The sequence below is a fragment of the Pelodiscus sinensis genome, chromosome 13, assembly GCF_049634645.1.
Source record: "Pelodiscus sinensis isolate JC-2024 chromosome 13, ASM4963464v1, whole genome shotgun sequence".
In the NCBI taxonomy this organism is placed as follows: Eukaryota; Metazoa; Chordata; order Testudines; family Trionychidae; genus Pelodiscus; species Pelodiscus sinensis.
The window spans coordinates 83,228-101,952 of NC_134723.1; the positions used below are offsets into that span (position 1 = coordinate 83,228).

The window sequence follows — 18,725 nt, forward strand, 5'->3', positions numbered from 1 at the left end:
AGTGCCCCAAAGATATCTATCTTGTCCTAACAAAATACAGGGCTATGTAGCAGTTTAAAGACTAACAAGATGGTTTATTAGATGATGAGCTTTCGTGGGCCAGACCCACTTCCTCAAATCAAATTGTGGAAGAAAAGAGTCACAACCATATATACCAAAGGATACAATTAAAAAAAAGAACACATATGAAAAGGACAAATCAAATTTCGGAACAGAAGGGGGATGCGCGGGGAGAGGAGGGGAGGAGGTAAAGATGATTCTTACCAACAACCGCAGGACACACCACACTAATACCAACCCCGGTACCTTCCCTTGCAACAAACCCCGTTGCCAGCTTTGTCCACATATTCACTCTGCTGATACCATTATTGGACCTAACCAAGAGAGTTATAAGATCAAGAACACATATTCCTGCGCATCCAGAAATATAATTTATGCTATCATGTGCTGAAAGTGTCCGTCTGCTTTGTACACTGGACAAATGTCTCAGACACTTCGCCAAAGGATCAATGCCCACAAAACAGATATTAGACAGGATCACAAAGAAAAAACAGTTTCTTGCCATTTCAACCAGAAAGGACACTGTCAACGACTTAACTACCTGCATCCTGCTTCCGAAGCCTTTTAAATCTGCACTTGAAAGGGAATCCTCTGAACTGTCATTCATGCTAAAATTCGACACTCTACGCCGGGGTCTCAACAAAGACCCCAGTTATCTTACCCATTACAAAGATAGCTTCCCCAATTATCACCTCTAATACCATTAGCTCACAGACATTTACCTTCCCCCCCCCCCCCCCGCATCCCCCTTCTGTTCTGAAATTTGATTTGTTCTTTTCATGTGTGTTCTTTTTTTTAATTGTATCCTTTGGTATATATGGTTGTGACTATTTTCCTCCACTATTTGATCTGAGGAAGTGGGTCTGGCCCACGAAAGCTCATCATCTAATAAACCATCTTGTTAGTCTTTAAAGTGCTACATATTCCTGTATTTTGTTTCAGCTACACCAGACTAACACAGCTACATTTCTATCACTATCTTGTCCTAGCTACTCTTCCAGTGATTCCCAAGGTTCTTCAAGCCAAGATTTTCAAAAGTGATCAGTGATTTGGGGTACCTCAATTTTGAGGTGTCCAACATGAGACACCTCATGTTCAGCTGTGCCTGCTCAAATCCTCATTGTTGCCTTGGTTCCCCAAGCCACAGATACAGCCACAATTTTAAGGTCAGAACTTACATGCGTTCCAGGGGCAGAACTCTTACTGATTTCAATGGGAGTTCTACTTAGGGAGTGCTCCTAGGATCATGCCCTCATGCCTGATTAATAAGCACGACTGCTAGAAGAGGTTGTGAAGCACTGTGCTCTAGAAAAGGTTACGTTGCTGGGCTTTTGCATGCATGTCAGCCCCTATCACAGGGCACATAAAGCGTTTCATAGGTAATTATTGTCTCCGTATTAGCTCTATTGCTTTCTAAGATAATACAATATATTTTCCTCCATACTTGGAGCTATATTTTAAAGTAAGATGGCTAAGTATTCAGGGTTTGCTGATCAACAATTTTAATGGCATAATTCTCAAAGTCTGAATATGGGAGCTAAAAATTACTTGAGATCCCTATTTTTAGTTATGTACAACTCTTGTTACCACCTCAGTTTGTGATTGTGTACATCAGTCACTGCACTCAAAGTTAAACTAGAATTCCAAGTGAAAAAATGTGCAAGTTCTTCAAAACATGCAGCAGACATGTGTGCTGCTAAAGGAAACCCCAAAAGAACAGGAAAAGAAGGGAAACTGAACCTGACATGCAATTAAGGCAAAGCCAGTCTCCAGGTTCTTCAGAAAATCCATTGCAGACAAGAGGGAAGCAATTGTTATTTTCCCTCAGAATATGGAGATGAAGCCTCTCCTACAGCTAGATTCAGCCTGGATACATTTCCATGGCCCTAAGCTTGGGCTTTCACACCTCTATTACCTATTGGCAGCCTGACTGATGGCATCAGATGCAGATGTGTGCCTACTATAAAAATCAAATAAAAGCGAAGATAAAAGAGAATCCTAGCACATCAGCCTCAGAGATATGCTTCTGATTTCCTGGTTGCTGAGTACCCACAAATTCCACTGAAGTTAATGGTAGCTGGAGTACTCAGAAGCTTTGAAAAATCAGGACATTTCTTTTTTGCAGAGGACACTGCCTTTTCTTCTTAATGTTGGCACGTCTCTTGTGTGCTGATGACAAAATAAACTAGTGGATGTTAAACTCATCCATTGTGATGAGATGGTGAGAGGAAAATAACTCCAGGAAAGGGGGAGCAGGAGATTTGGTATCTTAGTCAGCCAGTCATGCACTGCTGGATGCAATCCCATACATATTGCTGAAGAAGTCTTCCAACAGACTGGCTCCTTCAGTTTTTCAAGACCTAAGATCAAAGAAGAGAAGTTGAGTGCAAGAACAGGGTGCTACACAGAAAATGGCTTTACAGAGCTAAAGCAGATATAAGCCTAGGAGGAGTGAGATGCTTAGTTTTATCTAAGCAAAAGTGACAGTACAGCAGTCATGTGTGCAGTGAAGCATGTATACAGATAATCAGAGAGAGAACCATTTCTGAGCTTATTGTAGTGTCAGACGCCACTCGTTTTATCTTATGTTTGCTCCTTTTATTTCAAGCTAGCAACTACCAAACAAAATCAATCTATTTCCTTTAGGGTTGGCAAAAACTATAGCACAGTTTCTTAGATTTAGACTTTTTCATACTATTTTGAACCCCCCCCCCCCCAAATCTTCACAATCAGGAATCATTTCACCTACCACTGCAGTGCTGCCACATCTAAGTGGGAATTGGGCAGCTCTTTAACAGTGCACAGCAACACTGCACCCCAGGTTATTACAGGAAAGCAGGAGGAATATTGTGTCCAGCTGATACTGAAGAAGAGATCCATGTGCAAATGTCATTTTGTTCACTAATCAAGCCAGGTTTCTGCTTGATTTGGCCACCTGAGATCAAGAATTCTTCATTTCTAGAGAATATGTCTGAAGTGACTTGCCCAGTTATGCAGATCCTTTGAACTAGCAATATATTTCTGTAAATCAGGGACTTGCAATAACAATGCAATGGCTGGGGCTTAGTGCCTTCCATCGTGGGTCAAGAAGATTCTTGTGCACATGAGATGTGCAGAACTGTTGACCACCCTATAACTGCCAGTGTACTCGCCATTCTTTATGCTCTCCATGAACTAGTGTCCATCCAGTCATGCCACCACTGGAAAACATGGCACTCACCTAGAAAAGCTTCTCATAGCACTGGTCACAGTGGACAATGTCACGATGAATAAATATTTTATCCAGGAGGTCACCCATTGCCTTATGGCAAATCCCACACTATGGAAACAAAACCAGTGGATTGGATGGTTACTACTATAGAGCTCTACTTAGATGCATATATAGGAAGAGAATTGAGAAATGGATGGCAATTTCTGTATTTTTTAAATGAACTTAAAGCTGGTGAAAGTTGCTGGATTAATGGCCCTGGAAACTAAAAACCTCTGCTTCTGTACAGTACAGAACAAGCTATATCACAACAAGCTCCATTTATGCACCTTCCCACCTCAATGTGTGTCAACCCAGAGGAATGCATATCAACTTCAGGAAGAAAGCGACTGTCAGTCTCCATAACACACCCAAAATTCAACCTCTCTCCTTGGGTTGCTAATTGTGGGGATTGACTTTTTGATGCAAACAACAGTCAATTGTGAATTAAGGCCACCAACTAAATTCACATTACTCACCTGATATCAACAAGTTTCAGTCACTATTGGCTATAAAACATTTCGACTGTTATAAACCCTCTGAGCCACCTAGTGCTTGACAATCACTGCTTGTATGGTCAATTTGGTGTTTAATTTCACTGGATTATAAAATCAGTTAAATCACCACGATAACAAAAGGATCTTCTAGTTCAACAATTAGTTTATACAGTGGCTGGAGATAATTTTTGTGAGCACTTTCAAAATCTGCGGTCACATGACTTCCTACTCCAAGATGAAGTATCACTTAATTTTTTTCATATCAAAATTTGAACAAATATTACCCTAAGATCCCTTTCCCAGCCCACAATCAGTTTCCCACAAGACTCCCGCTCCAGCTCCATTACATAAAAACATGTAGAGAATGACCTTTAGTAATAATGTCCCTTACCCTAAAGCAGTATTCATGGCAGTAAACATTGAGATGTTCTATCATTATTTTAGGGCAATCTCGGATCTCACGGCCACAGTAAGTGCAGACTCCTTCACATGACCTGTGGGTTGGACAAGAAAGGACCCATGAATCACACCACCTCAAGAACACAAACCGTTCCTGTCCCAGACTACCACACAGTATGAAAGAAGACGACTATCCACATGTCTTGTCTGTGCCAGAAGTCAATACAAACGCATGTGTGAGGTAGCAGGTTTGCCAGAGTTGAAACACAAAGAGTCCTATGTAAATATCCCAACGCAGCATGGCAGCAGGAAGCGGTTTCAACACCACCCCCAGTTACTCTGTGGCTGATGCGCTTTATTCTTCTTGGACATTTCTAACTTTTTTTTACAAAGAAGCCAAACAAAAGAGCCTTATTTTTCTGAACACCTGCATGTGATCTAAAAGAGCGTATATAGGAACGCCTGAAAGAACGTTTCTGTATAATGTGCCTTTGGGAACATTCTGCTGCAAGGAATTGTTTTACCTTGGGGCAGCACTGCTGTGCAGGTAGCTGGCATTACTGTAGCTTGCTCTCTCTTTCTCAGACAAATCAACCAGACTGCCACTGCAGAACAGAGGGAGGGAGGGACCATTACTTAGACAGTCATGTATAGGAGTGGAAACATTAATCAGTGCAGAGCATCCAAAAATTCTAACTGGGTCACAGTGCTGCAGACCAACTTCCCAGGTGCCTCTTCTCCAACAGGAGGGTCACCCCTAGCCTATTAAATAACAACTGACATTTTCTGAAAAGTGAGTTCCTACTAAGTATGATAACAAGGCTGCTAACCAAGGTATATGCTTTTGTGAACTGGGCAGAGGGAATGTCTACAGTAGAAGCTGCGCACAGGCTGGCTTACCCAGCTAGCTTGAATCCAACGAGGTGGATAACTATAGAAAAGACTGCACAGTGTGGGCCTCAGAATGGGCAAGCACGAAGGCTGGTGCCAAGCCAATATGACCCACACTGAAGCTCATACTGTGCTGCCTTCACTTCTATTGTTACTTACCGTAACTGGAATCAGCATAGCTCAGACAGGCTGGCTTGGGCACAGTTTTTGCTGGATAGATACATTCTGAGACCACTAACTCATTTGCATAGGCCCTGGGCAGGTGAAATTCTGGCTCCACTGAAGCCCATGAAAAAACTCCCACTGATATCAGTGGAGCCACAATTTCACACATGGCATCCTAATAACACTTTAGGTTAGGATATCATTACTACTGATTATAGTATATCTGCCAATACCAATGCTATGAGATCAGCACTCCACAGACAAAAGATTCAATTCTTGCCCCAGTGACCTTCACATTTGTTTACTTTCTTAAATGCAATTGAATTAGAACTACAAATAGAAATACAGATATTCCAAATATAAAAGCACATCTTGAAGTTACTAAGGCCTGCTTTTGAGATCAGAATAGCTAGAAACTGACAAAAGTAACATTGCTGTGGACAGGGAGTTATACATTCTAGTGCTGTCCTGAGTGAGGACAAAAGCACATAGGAACAGCCGTACTGGGTCAGACCAAAGGTCCAACTAGCCCAGTAGCCTGTCTACTGACAGTGGCCAGCACCAGGTGCCCCAGAGAGGGTGGACCGAAGACAATTATCAAGCAATTTGTCTCCTGCCATTCTTCTCCAGCCTCTGACAAACAGAGGCCAGGGACACCATTTCTATCCCCTGGCTAATAGCCTTTTATGGACCTAACCTCCATGAAATTATCTAGCTTCTCTTTAAACTCTGTTATAGTCCTAGCCTTCACAGCCTCCTCTGGCAAGGAGTTCCACAGATTAACTACATACTGTGTGAAGAACTTTCTTTTATTAGTTTTAAACCTGCTACCCATTAATTTCATTTGGTGTCCTCTAGTTCTTCTATTATGGGAACTAATAAATAACTTTTCTTTATCCGCCCTCTCCACACCACTCTTGATTTTAAATACCTCTATCATGTCCCCCCTCAGTCTCGTCTTTTCTAAACTGAAAAGTCCCAGTCGCTTTAACCTCTCTTCATATGGGACCCGTTCCAAACCCCTAATCATTTTAGTTGCCCTTCTCTGAACCCTTTCCAAGGCCAAAATATCTTTTTTGAGGTGAGCATGGCACGTATGCATTTTAGCAAGGTGTTAATGTTTACCAGATGAACATGAACAGAAAGCAAAGAAAGTCAAATGCTGCTCTCAATTATAGTGGTGAGAATCTGGAATAACTTCACCAACTTTAAACAAAATTTAAAACACACTGGGCTACGTCTAGACTGGAATGATTTTCTGCAAATGCTTTTAATGGAAACGTTTTTCGTTAAAAGCATTTGCAGAAAAGAGCGTCTAGATTGGCACGGACGCTTTTCTGCAAAAGCACTTTTATGGACCATTTTCGCGATCGGGGCTTTTTTGCGCAAAACAAATCTGAGCTGTCTACACTGGCCCCTTTTGCGCAAAAGGGACTTTTGCCCGAACGGGAGCAGCATAGTATTTCCGTAAGAAGCACGGATTTCAGACAGTAGGAAGTCAGTGTTCTTGTGGAAATTCAAGGGGCCAATGTAGACAGCTGGCAAGTTTTTCCACAAAAGCACTTGCTTTTGTGGAAAAACTTGCCAGTCTAGACACAGCCACTGTGAGTTTTGTCTTGAACATAGATAATTTTCAATCAAAATACGCATATTTTTGACAGAAAACCCACAAAAATATTTTCTCACCAAATACAACCACTTTTGCAAACATGCAATGAAGCCCAACAGCATCACACACTGAGGTTTGGGAATTTCAGTGTGACTGTTTCTTTCCTCTAACCCTAATAGACTCAGTTCTGCATCTTCACTGTGGAGTGAGCCATACCTGCTGTAGTGTGGAGTGGAAGATAATTCACGGCTGTTCACATATTCCTTCACAAAGAGGATCCCTTTGCTAGAGAAGGATGGAGACAGTAACAGAAACATTCACATTAGAGGAACTAATGGAAGTGTGGAAAAGTGAGAGAGACTGTTGGTACAGCTACACTGTGGGGTTTTTTCTGAAGAAGGTATGCAAATTGCGCTTGCCCCCTTATTCCTCCTAAAACGATGTTTACAAGCTTTCGAAAGAGGAGTTCCCCCCCCACATTTTGGAAAATACTCTTCCGGAAAAAAAAAAGAAGGTGGTATGCAAATGCAAGCACAATTTGCATACCTTCTTTGAGCCCCCCTCCCGCAGTGTAGCCGTATCCTCTGTGTGTGTGTGTATATATATGTGTGGGTAGGTGCGCACACACGCATGTGCATTAGAGAGAGAAAGTGGGATGCAAGTGCTATTGGATTATCACTGAATCTTAATTTATATTCAGTTTGACCATTTCCAATAATCTCAGGATGTAATAATCATTACCTATCTCTCATTCTCTTTGTCCTGCAACATTAAAACCCTTCTATAGTGATACTCAGTGACCTTGCCAATTGATTGTTATCCTTTGTGCTGTTTTTCCTTGAAGATCAGGAAGCTGAATCTCCTTGCACTTGTCCCGCCTCCCACTTTGTAATGCTTTCTTCAAAGTGACCTGCCCCCCATCTGTCTGCACCTGTCACAAGCCACCCCTGCACAAGTCACCTTGCTTGCCAGCACACTGTCAGAGCCTGTGAGAACGAGCTCCTCTGAAGCCAAGTTTATGCAACTCTTCTTTCTCCACAATTCATTTTCATAGCTATCTTTGCGGCTATGACTAACCCTTTCTTCGATCATCAAATTAAGCTAAGGAAAGACAAACAGAGCCTTTTTCTTTTTCATAGACTTTCCAGAGCAAGCACCTCAGATGAGCAGTCTCTGCTTGCCCAGCAATTGTCATAGACAGTGTGGCAGTGAGTACAGGGCACTGCCACACTAGTGAACAGACGCCCAATTTGACAACTTAGCAAGGAGCTTGAAAGCTACAGCTAATTTGCATCAAATGGACCAATTACAGCTTTAAGATGCAGCCTGTGGAGACTAAGTGCCAGCATGCAATACCCCATTTATCTGACTAGGGCACCGTGGTCCTTGCAGGCCAACCAGCTTCCACAGTGAAGCTAAGGTGGTCTATATGCTTCAGTGCTCCACTGTGGGTGTATTTTGGTCTTGCCTAGGCTATGCTATGTCTTTTTAGAATTACCCCTCCTCAGAAATGAGTCCAGCTTGTCAGATGGCCTGTGACCCAAATGGAATCAGAGCCTTCCAATCTGGGGCTAAAAGAACAGGGCAGAAAAGTTTGCAAGCTGCATGATGTCATTCCATATTCCAGAGCTCATAAGGTATTCATCAGCTACATGAAACAGAACAGGGGAAGTCTACTCAGTGAGCCAAATTCTAGCTTTATCTTCTGTCTCTATGATGCCTAGCACCACAACACTTAAACACGGTGTATATCCAGAAGGCTCCCATTTCACTGAAGCAGGAGCCATTCACAGGCATCAAGCCCAGGATTCTGCTCTTAGTGAAGATCTGTGCATGAGAACAGGAGAATTACTCAGAACAACAAACAAAAGTAAATTTCCTCCACTCTGTACCTTGCCCTGCTGGCACTGGACTTGTGTCCCATGGTTGATGGACTGGGGTGCTGAGAGCTGGCGACTGACATGGAGACTCTCTCACTTGTAGTTGAGGGAAGCATGTATGAGGGGGAAAAAGGCTACAGACACCTGAAACCTGAATCACAACAGATGCCAGGTCTGCATGCTAGGGGAGAATGGATAAGCACGAAAACAATGACATTGTTTCAAGGATGTGACACACTATGAAGTTCCTCCATTGCATAAAATAACATCCTGATTGATATTTTGTTACAGGTAAGATAGGTGCTTGTTCCTTCCCAAACCTGGCACACACAACAGCTTAGAAAGAGGCAGCGCTTCTCAGAAGATTAATGCTTGGCCAGCACAGCAAATGGAGGGTCTACAAAAGACCAAAGGTCATACAGAATCATGTAGCTTTCTCTGAGATGAGAGCGCCATGGCTAGGTGGACAACTGGCACATAACGTTCTGTACAACAGGAGATGGAAGGGAACTACCTCGCCAGCATCCTTGGCACAAACTTTTATCCATAGAAAAAGAATGCAGTGGAACCAAAAGTGCCCACAGAGAACAGAGTGGACCATGATTGTTAAGATGTTACCAGAAATAGCCATGCCTACCAACCTGTATGGAGCATAACTAATCTGCCTTAGAAGAATCCTGTTTAGTGTCAGACTCTGTAGTTCTAGGATATCTAGGAATTCCACACTTGATGTTCATACCCACAGGAACATAAGAACATCATAAGAACGTAAGAATGGCCATACTGGGTCAGACCAAAGGTCCATTTAGCCTAGTATTGTGTCTGTCAACAATGGCCAATACCAGATGACCCAGAGGGAGGGAACACATGATCATGTGATCCCTCTCCTGTCATCCATTTACAGACAAACAGAGGCTAGGGACACCATTCCTACCCATCCTGCCTAATAGCCTTTGATGGACCTAACCTCCATTAATCTATATAGCTCTCTTTTGAACCCTGTTAAAATTCTAGCCTTCAACGTATCCTCTGGCAAGGAGTTCCACAGGTTGACCGTGCTCTGAATGAAGAAAAAATTCCTTTTGTTTGTTTTAAACCTGCTGCCTATTAATTTCATTTGGTAACCACTGGTTCTTATACTATAGGAATAAGTAAATAACTTTTCCCTATTCACTTTTTCCATACCAGTCATGAGTTTATAGACCTCTATCATATCTCCCCTTAGTCTCCTCTTTTCGAAGCGGAAAACTCCCAGTCTTTTTAATCTCTCTTCATATGGGACCCATTCCAAACCTCTAATCATTTTTGTTGCCCTTTTCTGAACTTTTACCAATGCCAATGTATCTTTTTTGAGATGAGACGATGACATCAATACACAGTGTTCAAGATGTGGGCACACCATAGTTTTATATAAAGGCAATAAGATATTCTCTGTCTTGTTCTCTGTCCCCTTTGTAATGATTCCTAACATTTTGTTTGCTTTTTTGACAGCTGCTACACATTGAGTAGATATTTTCAGAGAACTATCCACAATGACTTTAAGATCTCTCTCTTGAGTAGCTGTAGCTAAATTAGTCCCCATCATATTGTATGTATAGTTGGGATTATTTTTTCCATTGTGCATTATTTTACATTTATCAATATTAAATTTCATTTGCCATTTTGTTGCCCAATCATTTCGTTTGGTGAGATCTTTTTGAAGCTCTTCATAGGCTGCTTTGGTCTTAGCTATCTTGAGCAGTTTGTTATCATCTGCAAATTTTGCTACCTCATTGTTTACCCCTTTCGCTAGATCATTTATAAATAAGTTGAATAGGATTGGTCAGAGACAGAACCTTGAGGGACCTCGCTAGTCACCTCTCTCCCCTCTAGAAGTCCCTTCTCAAGACCCACTACTCACAATACATGTCATGCTGTGCTTGTAGGGTCTTAAATGTTGTGAAGTACTGTAGAAAAGTTCACACAGTACCAATATGGGAGCCAATATGACTGATCATGGGTTTTGTAGAGATAGTATAATGTGGATTTTGTGTTGCATATGGGGAGCCCACCAATGGAATAACAAAAAGTTTTCACCAAACATCTTGTAGATGAGGACACATCATAGCCTCATCCTGCTTTGCATCTGCCGGGAACAATTAATCTAGATTAAAGACAGCCGTATGCATCCCAGCAGGTACAAGTGGCTCTAGTAGTGGCAATCATTTTTTTCCAGATCGTGAGTAATCACATCACCTTATGACCTATCTCTGCCTTTGTCAAAATCTCAACTCTGCTTCCTGCCTCCCATTCCAAAGCAGCTGACTGAAGCTTCACCCATGGCCATCAACAGCTCCATCCCTTTACCTATTACTGGGGCAGGAATGGGGGTTGTACAGCCACAATGCAGGAGCTGCTGGCATGGGATGCTGGCACCTAGGAGCTGCAGCCCCATGTTCTACTCCTCTTGCTGACATGGTTCCAGGGAGAGCCCTGCAGTTGTGTGGACAAGGCTCTCTGCACCTCTGGGTATAAATCTGTATCCATTCAGAGCTATAGAAATGAACAGCTCTCTGACTTGGACATGTGATTCCTTTGCTTTGTGCACTGTAACAAGTTCCCCCTGAGTCTCAGTAACATAAGGCAAATTTCCAGAATACCAAACTGACCTACTGACATTGCACTGTGCCAGAGTGGTGAGGAGAAACCCATAATCTGGGGATGTCTCATGCATTTTTTTGTTGCTATTTATTAATGTTACAAAATGCCTGCAGGCTACAACTAAGACCAGGGTCCCATTCTGCTAGACTCTGTGCAATCATAGCCAGAGGCAGTATTGGCCCTAAAGATCTTAGAGCCCAGAGAGACAAAACAGGCACAGGGCAGGAGAAAGGTGATGGGGGTCTTTAACTATCCAGAAGTATGTTGGGAAACTAACACAGCAGGGCACCGGGCACCGATTATCCAGTAAGTTCTTGGATTGCATTGGAGATCATTTTTTATTTCAGGAGGTTGAGAAAGCTACTGAGGGGGGGAAAGCTGTTCTCGATTTGATTATAACAGATAGGGGGGAGGAACTGGTTGAGAATTTGAAAGTGGAAGGCAGCTTGAGTGAAAGTGATCATGAAATCATAGAATTCATTATTCTAAGGAATGGTAGAAGGGAGAACATCAAAACAGAGACAATGGATTCCAGGAAAGCAGATTTTAGTAAACTCAGACAGCTGGTAAGCAAAACTAAGAGGAAAAACAACTGAAGAGAGTTGGCAGTTTTTCCAAAGGGACATTATTAAGGGCCCGAAATCAAACTATTCCACTGCACAGGAAAGATAGAAAGTATGGCAAGAGACAACCCTGTCTTAACCAGGAGATCTTACATGCTCTAAAAATCAAAAAGGGGTCATATAAGAAGTGGAAATTATGTCAAATTACAAAGGATGAATATAAGGAAATAATGCAAGTATGCAGGGCAAGATTAGAAAGACAAAGGCACAAAAAGAACTAAATCTAGCTAGAGACATAAAGGATAACAAGAAAACAGTCTACAAATCTATTAAAAGCAAGAGAAAGACCAAGGACAGGGTACGCCCATTGCTCAGTGAAGAGGCAGAAACAATAACAGGAGACTTGGAAATGAGAGAGGTGCTTAATGACTTCTTCATTTTGCTTTTTACCAAGAAGATTGATGGTGACAGGATGCTTATCATGGTGAATGCTAGTGGAAATGGGGTAGGTTTAGAAGTTAAAATAAAAAAAGGATACGTTAAACATTACTTAGAAAAGCTAGATGTCTGAAAGTCACCAGGGCCAGATGAAATGCATCCTCGAGTACTCCAGGAGCTGACAAAGGAAGTATTTGAGCCTTTAGCTATCATCTTTGAAAAATCCTGGAAAACTGGAGAGATGGAAAACTGGAAAGAGGCAAATATAGTGCCCATCTATAAAAAGGGAAATACGAACAACCCAGGAAACTACAGACCAGTCAGTTTAACTTCTGTGCCAGGAAAGATAATGAAGCAGGTAATTATGGAATTCATCTGCAAATATCTGGAAAAAAATAAGATGATAGGTAACAGCCAGCATGGATTTGTAAAGAATAAATCGTGTCAAACCAATCTGATAGCTTTCTTTGATAGGATAACGAGTCTTGTGGATAAGGGAGAAGCGGTGGATGTGGTATACCTAGTCTTTAGTAAGGCGTTTGATACAGTCTCACATGATATTCTTATCAATAAACTAGGCAAATACAACTTAGATGGGGCTACTATAAGGTGGGCGCATAACTGGCTGGATAACCGTACTCAGAGAGTAGTTATTAATGGTTCACAATCCTGATGGAAAGGTATTACAAGTGGGGTTCCGCAGGGGTCTGTTTTGGGACCAGCTCTCTTCAATATCTTCATCAACGATTCAGATATTGGCATTGAAAGTTTGCTTATTAAGTTTGCAGATGATACCAAGCTGGGAGGGGTTGCGACTGCTCTGGAGGATAGGGTCATAATTCAAAATGATCTGGACAAATTGGAGAAATGGTCTGAGGTAAACAGGATGAAGTTTAATAAAGACAAATGTAAAGTGCTCCACTTAGGAAGGAACAATCAGTTTCACACATACAGAATGGGAAGTGAGTGTCTAGGAAGGAGTACTGCAGAAAGGGATCTACGGGTTAGAGTGGACCACAAGCTGAATATGAGTCAGCAGTGTGATGTTGTTGCAAAAAAAGCAAATATGATTCCGGGATGCATTAACAGGTGTGTTGTGAGCAAGACACGAGAAGTCATCCTTCCGCTCTACTCTGCGCTGGTTAGGTCTCAGTTGGAGAATTATGTCCAGTTCTGGGCACCGCATTTCAAGAAAGATGTGGAGAAATTGGAGAGGGTCCAGAGAAGAGCAACGAGAATGATTAAAGGTCTAGAGAACATGACCTATGAAGGAAGGCTGAAATAATTGGGTTTGTTTAGTTTAGAAGAGCGAAGATTGAGGGGGGACATGATAGCCGTTTTCAGGTATCTAAAAAGGTGTCATAAGGAGGAGAGAGAAAACTTGTTCATCTTGGCCTCTGAGGATAAAACAAGAAGCAATGGGCTTAAACTGCAGCAAGGGAGGTTTAGGTTGGACATTAAGAAAAAGTTCCTAACTGTCAGGGTAGTCAAACACTGGAATAAATTGCCCAGGGAGGTTGTGGAATCCCCATCTCTGGAGATATTTAAGAGTAGGTTAGATAAATGTCTATCAGGGATGGTCTAAACAGTATTTGGTCTTGCCATGAGGGCAGGGGACTGGACTCGATGACCTCTCAAGGTCCCTTCCAATCCTAGTATTCTATGATATGCAACATTCAATAGTACTCTTAGTGATGTTCTGACCAAACTGGTGCCAAGAAATTAAACACAATTAAGCACACTAAGAGAATAAAATCCCAGCTCTCTTGTCATTATTAATAGATGTATACAATCATACAGAGTTTTGCCACTGCCACTAGTGAGGTCAGGATTTAATTGAGAGTATGTGTTAGTTCATGGAAACAACAGGGGAAACAAGAAACATCCAAGATAACAAGCATGGGTTTAACTGCACTGGCTCCTTACCTTGCTGAGTTGAGGTCAAGCTCCTTGTGCCTCCTGGCTTGAGGACTCTCCTGACTGGTTTCTCCGCTAGTTGAAGGTCTCTCTTCATAATCTGGGTCAATCCTGACACAGGAAGAAAATGCCTATTAAAGCCTTAAACACTTGCATCTGAACCAGTCAAGAGTCAATTCAGTGCACTGAGAAAGAGGTCAAACCAGGCTATTTAAAGAGTGGTAAGTAGCTGCATGCTAATGTCCTAATAGCCTGACGCCACAGGCTTTGACCCACCTTATTGTAACTCCCTCTCTTTCCACTGGTCAAGAAACAGGCTTTTGCAACAATGTCTTTATTAGAGAACAAACCAAGACTAGAAGAGGATGATACAAGTATGAGGCATAACAGCAAACACTCCCTTGCTCCTTACCTTGTCATGTTCACATTGGGCTCATTGTACTCTGCACATCGTGTAATAATGCTGCTGTCTCTAGATGGGGAGCTTCTAGAAGGTTATTTTGGTTTGCAACATGCCACTGGAATTAACCAGGGGAATTAGAGTGTAAAGAAACACTCTTTGTGAGACTTCTGCATTAGAATATCATGGGGCCCTCGTACAGCAAGAAGCCCATCTCCTCCACAGCTTGTGTGGAAAATGGAGAAAAAATATGCATATCAAAAAAATAGTAATTTAGAGATTGTGTGAACTGGGTCTCAAAACAAGGCAAATGAGCAGCAATGAGAGTAACACCTTCCTTGATCCAAATATCCCAGAGTCTCAACATCTCTTGGCAAAGCTTATTGGAGTGTGTTTCTCTCTGTCTGTTTACACAGTAGATTGCAGTCATGTTGTTGGCTAGTATCAGGACTAACAAGCCCTTGATGTGCAAGCCTTATGAACTGCTCAAAGTTCAAAGACATTGATATGAAGAGCTGCTTTTCATTCTGTCCATAATGCTTTGGTTTGCAAGTCCCCAAGACGTGCAGCACACCCTTTCAGAGAGGCATCTGTATTGATTGTCTTGGCTGGAAGAGGGCAAAAAAACAGTACACCTCCACATATGGTGTTCTGGTCCATCCACCAATGTAGGGACCATTAAACCTCTTTGAACTACACTAATAGGGTGAGAGTTGAGAGAGAGGCACAGCTGGTCTGAAATCTCTCATGGGAGAAAAGCCATCACATTCATAGAATTGAGTAGTGACCCAATTAACTTGATTTTCTGTGTTGGGTTTAGTGAGGATTTTCCTTTATTCAGTACGAGTACCATTGAAATGATGGCAGTTCAACTGGTGGAACACTGATGCCTCATGCTAATCAGTCATCTAGGTAAGGGAAGACATGAATTTTCTTTAAGTAGGCTACCTCTATCAAATGCAAATTAGGCCAATGACAGGCCAATGGGAAATATTGTGCATTGATCAGGCTGGACCACTACTATGAATCATAGAACCTTTCTGAGACTTGGCACTAGTGCCACATGCAAGTAGGTATCCTGAATATGGAAGGCAGCAAATGAGGTGCTGAGATCAAAGGAATGAAGAATTGATGTTAGGGAATTGTGAAATCATATGTATTTTGATGAACCTGTTGAAATGTATGAGTTTTAGAAGTCCTCCCTCACTTGGCGATCATGAGTAAAACCCCCTTCTAGTCTCATAGTACTTGGGATGCAGTTGTCTGTCACTATGACTTCCCAAGCATTGAAGAAATGCAACAACTTGTCTCCAAATGGGTGAAGGGTCTTTGCTAGATGATTGCAGAGTACTTCATGGCTGACCCCAGCTCACTGAGGATGAGCCAGCTGATTTAAATGGGAGTCAGAGCATTTTCTGGGACTTGTGCTTCCTCTCAAAATATCATGCTGCTTTGGTGATTATAAAAGCTGTATGTAATATGCTGTAATATTTTTGAGACTGAGCTCTATTATGATTCATTCTGGGAATCTTGGGGTATAAAGCCTCGAAGAGCATAGAATAATGTAAGAGTTAATGAATATGAATTTCATCAATAATGTTGGAAAACAAAAACTGGCCACCAAGGGTGAGTATCCATGGCTATGTCTACACTGTGCTGGTTCTGCACAAGAAATATGCAAATGAGGCTAAGTGTGGAATATCACCAAGCCTCATTTGCATAATTAATAAGCAGTCACTTTTTGCACAAGATGCTTTTGGGCAAAAAGGACCCATCTACACTGCTCCTTCTTGCACAAAAACCCCCTCTTGTGCAAGAGCCGTTTTTCCGCTTTTTTCCCCTGGAAAAACGGCTCTTGTACAAGAGAGGGTTTTTGTGCAAGAAGGAGCAGTGTAGATGGGTCCTTTTTGTGCAAAAGCCTTTTGTGGAAAAAGCAGCCGCTCGTTAATTATGCAAATGAGGCTTGGCGATATTCCACACAGCCTCATTTGCATATTTCTTGTGCAAAACCAGCAAAGTGTAGACATAGCCCATGGTTTTCTGGAAGTCCAAGGTGAAACATGAGTTCTCTCCTCTTCATTGTTGCAGAGGCCGTGACCCTACAAGTGACTACACCAAGTGCAAAGTGGAGCAACATCTTGGCCATCAAGCAGCCTTCTGAAAAGAAACCTCGGAATGCCTTCCTCACACTGCAATAAAACATGCCCAAAAATGTGAATACTGCATTCCAGTTTACAAAGTCATAGCTAGCTAATAGCACTTGCTGGTTCATCATGCACAACTGGAGAGAGGAGGCAGAATATCTTTTTCTCCCTAATGCAGTGGTAGGGAATCTCTAGCCTGCCAAACAATTTAATCCAGCCCTCGGGGGTTCAGCAGCAGTGAAAGGCTGCGGGAAGTTCCGGGGGCCACTTTAAAGAACTCCCTCAGTGTCCACTGCACCGTGGGCCAGGCACTTCCGGCTCCTCTCCTTCATGTAGGGGAGGCTTGCGCAGGAGAACAGGCTGGAGGGGGAAGCTCCTTGTGCTGGAGCCCCTGTGCAAACAGGAGCTCCTCCAGCATTTCTGTGCTTGCCACACTTGCCCCACACTGGGTGGCCACGCAGCAGTGAAGAACAGGCTGGAGCTATTTCCCAGCTTCACGCAGCTGCAGAAGATGCCAGCAACAACTACTCTTGCAGGTAAGGAGGCGTGTGGGATTGAGAGGGAAGGGGGAGGGGAAAATTCATCCCCAGAGTGGGGGGGAAGGGAAGCCCCTCCCCTGCATGGAGTGCTTTTAGGGAGGAAGGGGCAGCCAAATATGGGCAAGCTCCAAAAGCCCTTCCCAAACTCAGCCACCACACTAAAATTCTAAATTAAAAAAAAAAATCACACCACATCAAGGATGTGCGCGCACCTCACTTTTGGGCAGCCCTGACTGATATCTCTGTGGGCCAGAGGCCCTTGACCCAAAAAGGTTCCCCCGCTCCTGCCCTAATGAATCAAGTCTTCTGGACTTTTTTTCTTTGGGAGTTGAGTTCAACTTCCCCTCACATGTCCTCTCACTGGCAGCAGCAGGAGTTTGAGAAAGGTGGAGGAGGAGGGGAACGCGGTAACTGCCTGAAGCCCTTACAGCAGGGCATGATACCATTTATCGGTGCACTTTGATGCGATCGTGAGGAGGCTGGTTCTCCAGGGTTCATTATGAGATAGGCTACTCTCCCTCCAAAGAACTGGCCTCTGGAGAATGTCCAAAAGCTTGAAATGTTCTCTTGCATGTGCTCAACTTGTATATGCAAAGCCACAATCATTCTCCTCAGCAGCTCTGGGTAAGATTTATAATCCTTTGAAAGCAGAGAGGAGGAGTCAGACTACTGAGTCATCAGCGGAGGGAGACTGGAGACAGGCTGACAGGAGCCAATGGAACCACCTGTGGTTAAACTGGTTCCCAGGCAAAGGTTCATCCTACAGAATAGGCTGCTTAGTTGGCTCGGGAGCTAACCTGATGAGCAATTTGGCACTCTTCCCATTGGCTGGGCTGATGACAGAGACTAGGGGGATGAGGAAACAACCTAGGAGTTCCAAAAGGGCTGCTGGGGGAGTGCATAAAACATGGGTGACCAACAGTTTGCTATGGGGACAATCCTATCCCAGGACTGATGCTTCTTCTGGGGTGCTTAGAAGACTTGCTAGCTTGTGTGTGCCTAGGCAGGGATGAAAATCCTGGAGCACTCCAAATCAAGTCTATGAGGACCCATCCAGAGGAGTGTGCCTGGGGTGCCCCAGGCCCGTTGGGCTGATTAGGCACTTGACTTCTCTGTAGCCCACTGTGAAGAGGCCAGGACTGGTATCGATGTAGGCATGATAGAGCCACAAATGAGTCACAAGTGGTGAGGGAGATTGTGTTGAGACTCAGTACTGGGTGTGGCGTAGAAGGGGGGCAAGGGCTCTGGGTTGGACCCAGGGATGAGGGGTTTGGGATGCAAGAGGGGACACCAGCTTTGAGGAAGGGCTCAGGCCTGGAAATGGGGGGATACAGAC

General features: G+C 43.1%; 1 protein-coding gene and 1 long non-coding RNA gene across 12 annotated transcripts in view; one reads left to right on the forward strand and one right to left on the reverse strand.

Annotated features, from left to right (window-relative positions):
- Positions 1-18,725, forward strand: part of LOC142831314 (uncharacterized) — an 86,888-nt gene that overhangs the window by 7,190 nt on the left and 60,973 nt on the right. For both annotated transcript variants that reach the window (XR_012907035.1, XR_012907034.1), the window contains exon 2: positions 16,795-17,386. This is a non-coding gene — a long non-coding RNA (uncharacterized LOC142831314). The remainder of the gene's footprint in view (positions 1-16,794; positions 17,387-18,725) is intronic.
- The window catches only part of ZNF185 (zinc finger protein 185 with LIM domain), a 78,226-nt gene continuing 60,376 nt past the window's right edge, over positions 876-18,725 (reverse strand). For 7 of the 10 annotated variants that reach the window (XM_075941212.1, XM_075941213.1, XM_075941215.1 and 4 more), the window contains 6 exons: positions 14,316-14,417; positions 7,085-7,153; positions 4,728-4,808; positions 4,196-4,298; positions 3,281-3,379; positions 877-2,420 (listed from right to left, as the gene is read on the reverse strand). In XM_075941212.1, the coding sequence (XP_075797327.1) occupies positions 3,281-3,379; positions 4,196-4,298; positions 4,728-4,808; positions 7,085-7,153; positions 14,316-14,417 (454 nt within the window). In that variant the 3' untranslated portion in view covers positions 877-2,420. Of the gene's footprint in view, positions 2,421-3,280; positions 3,380-4,195; positions 4,299-4,727; positions 4,809-7,084; positions 7,154-14,315; positions 14,418-18,725 lie in introns of all 10 variants that reach the window. The other 3 variants (XM_006111329.4, XM_075941214.1, XM_075941217.1) reach the window with 2 other exon arrangements.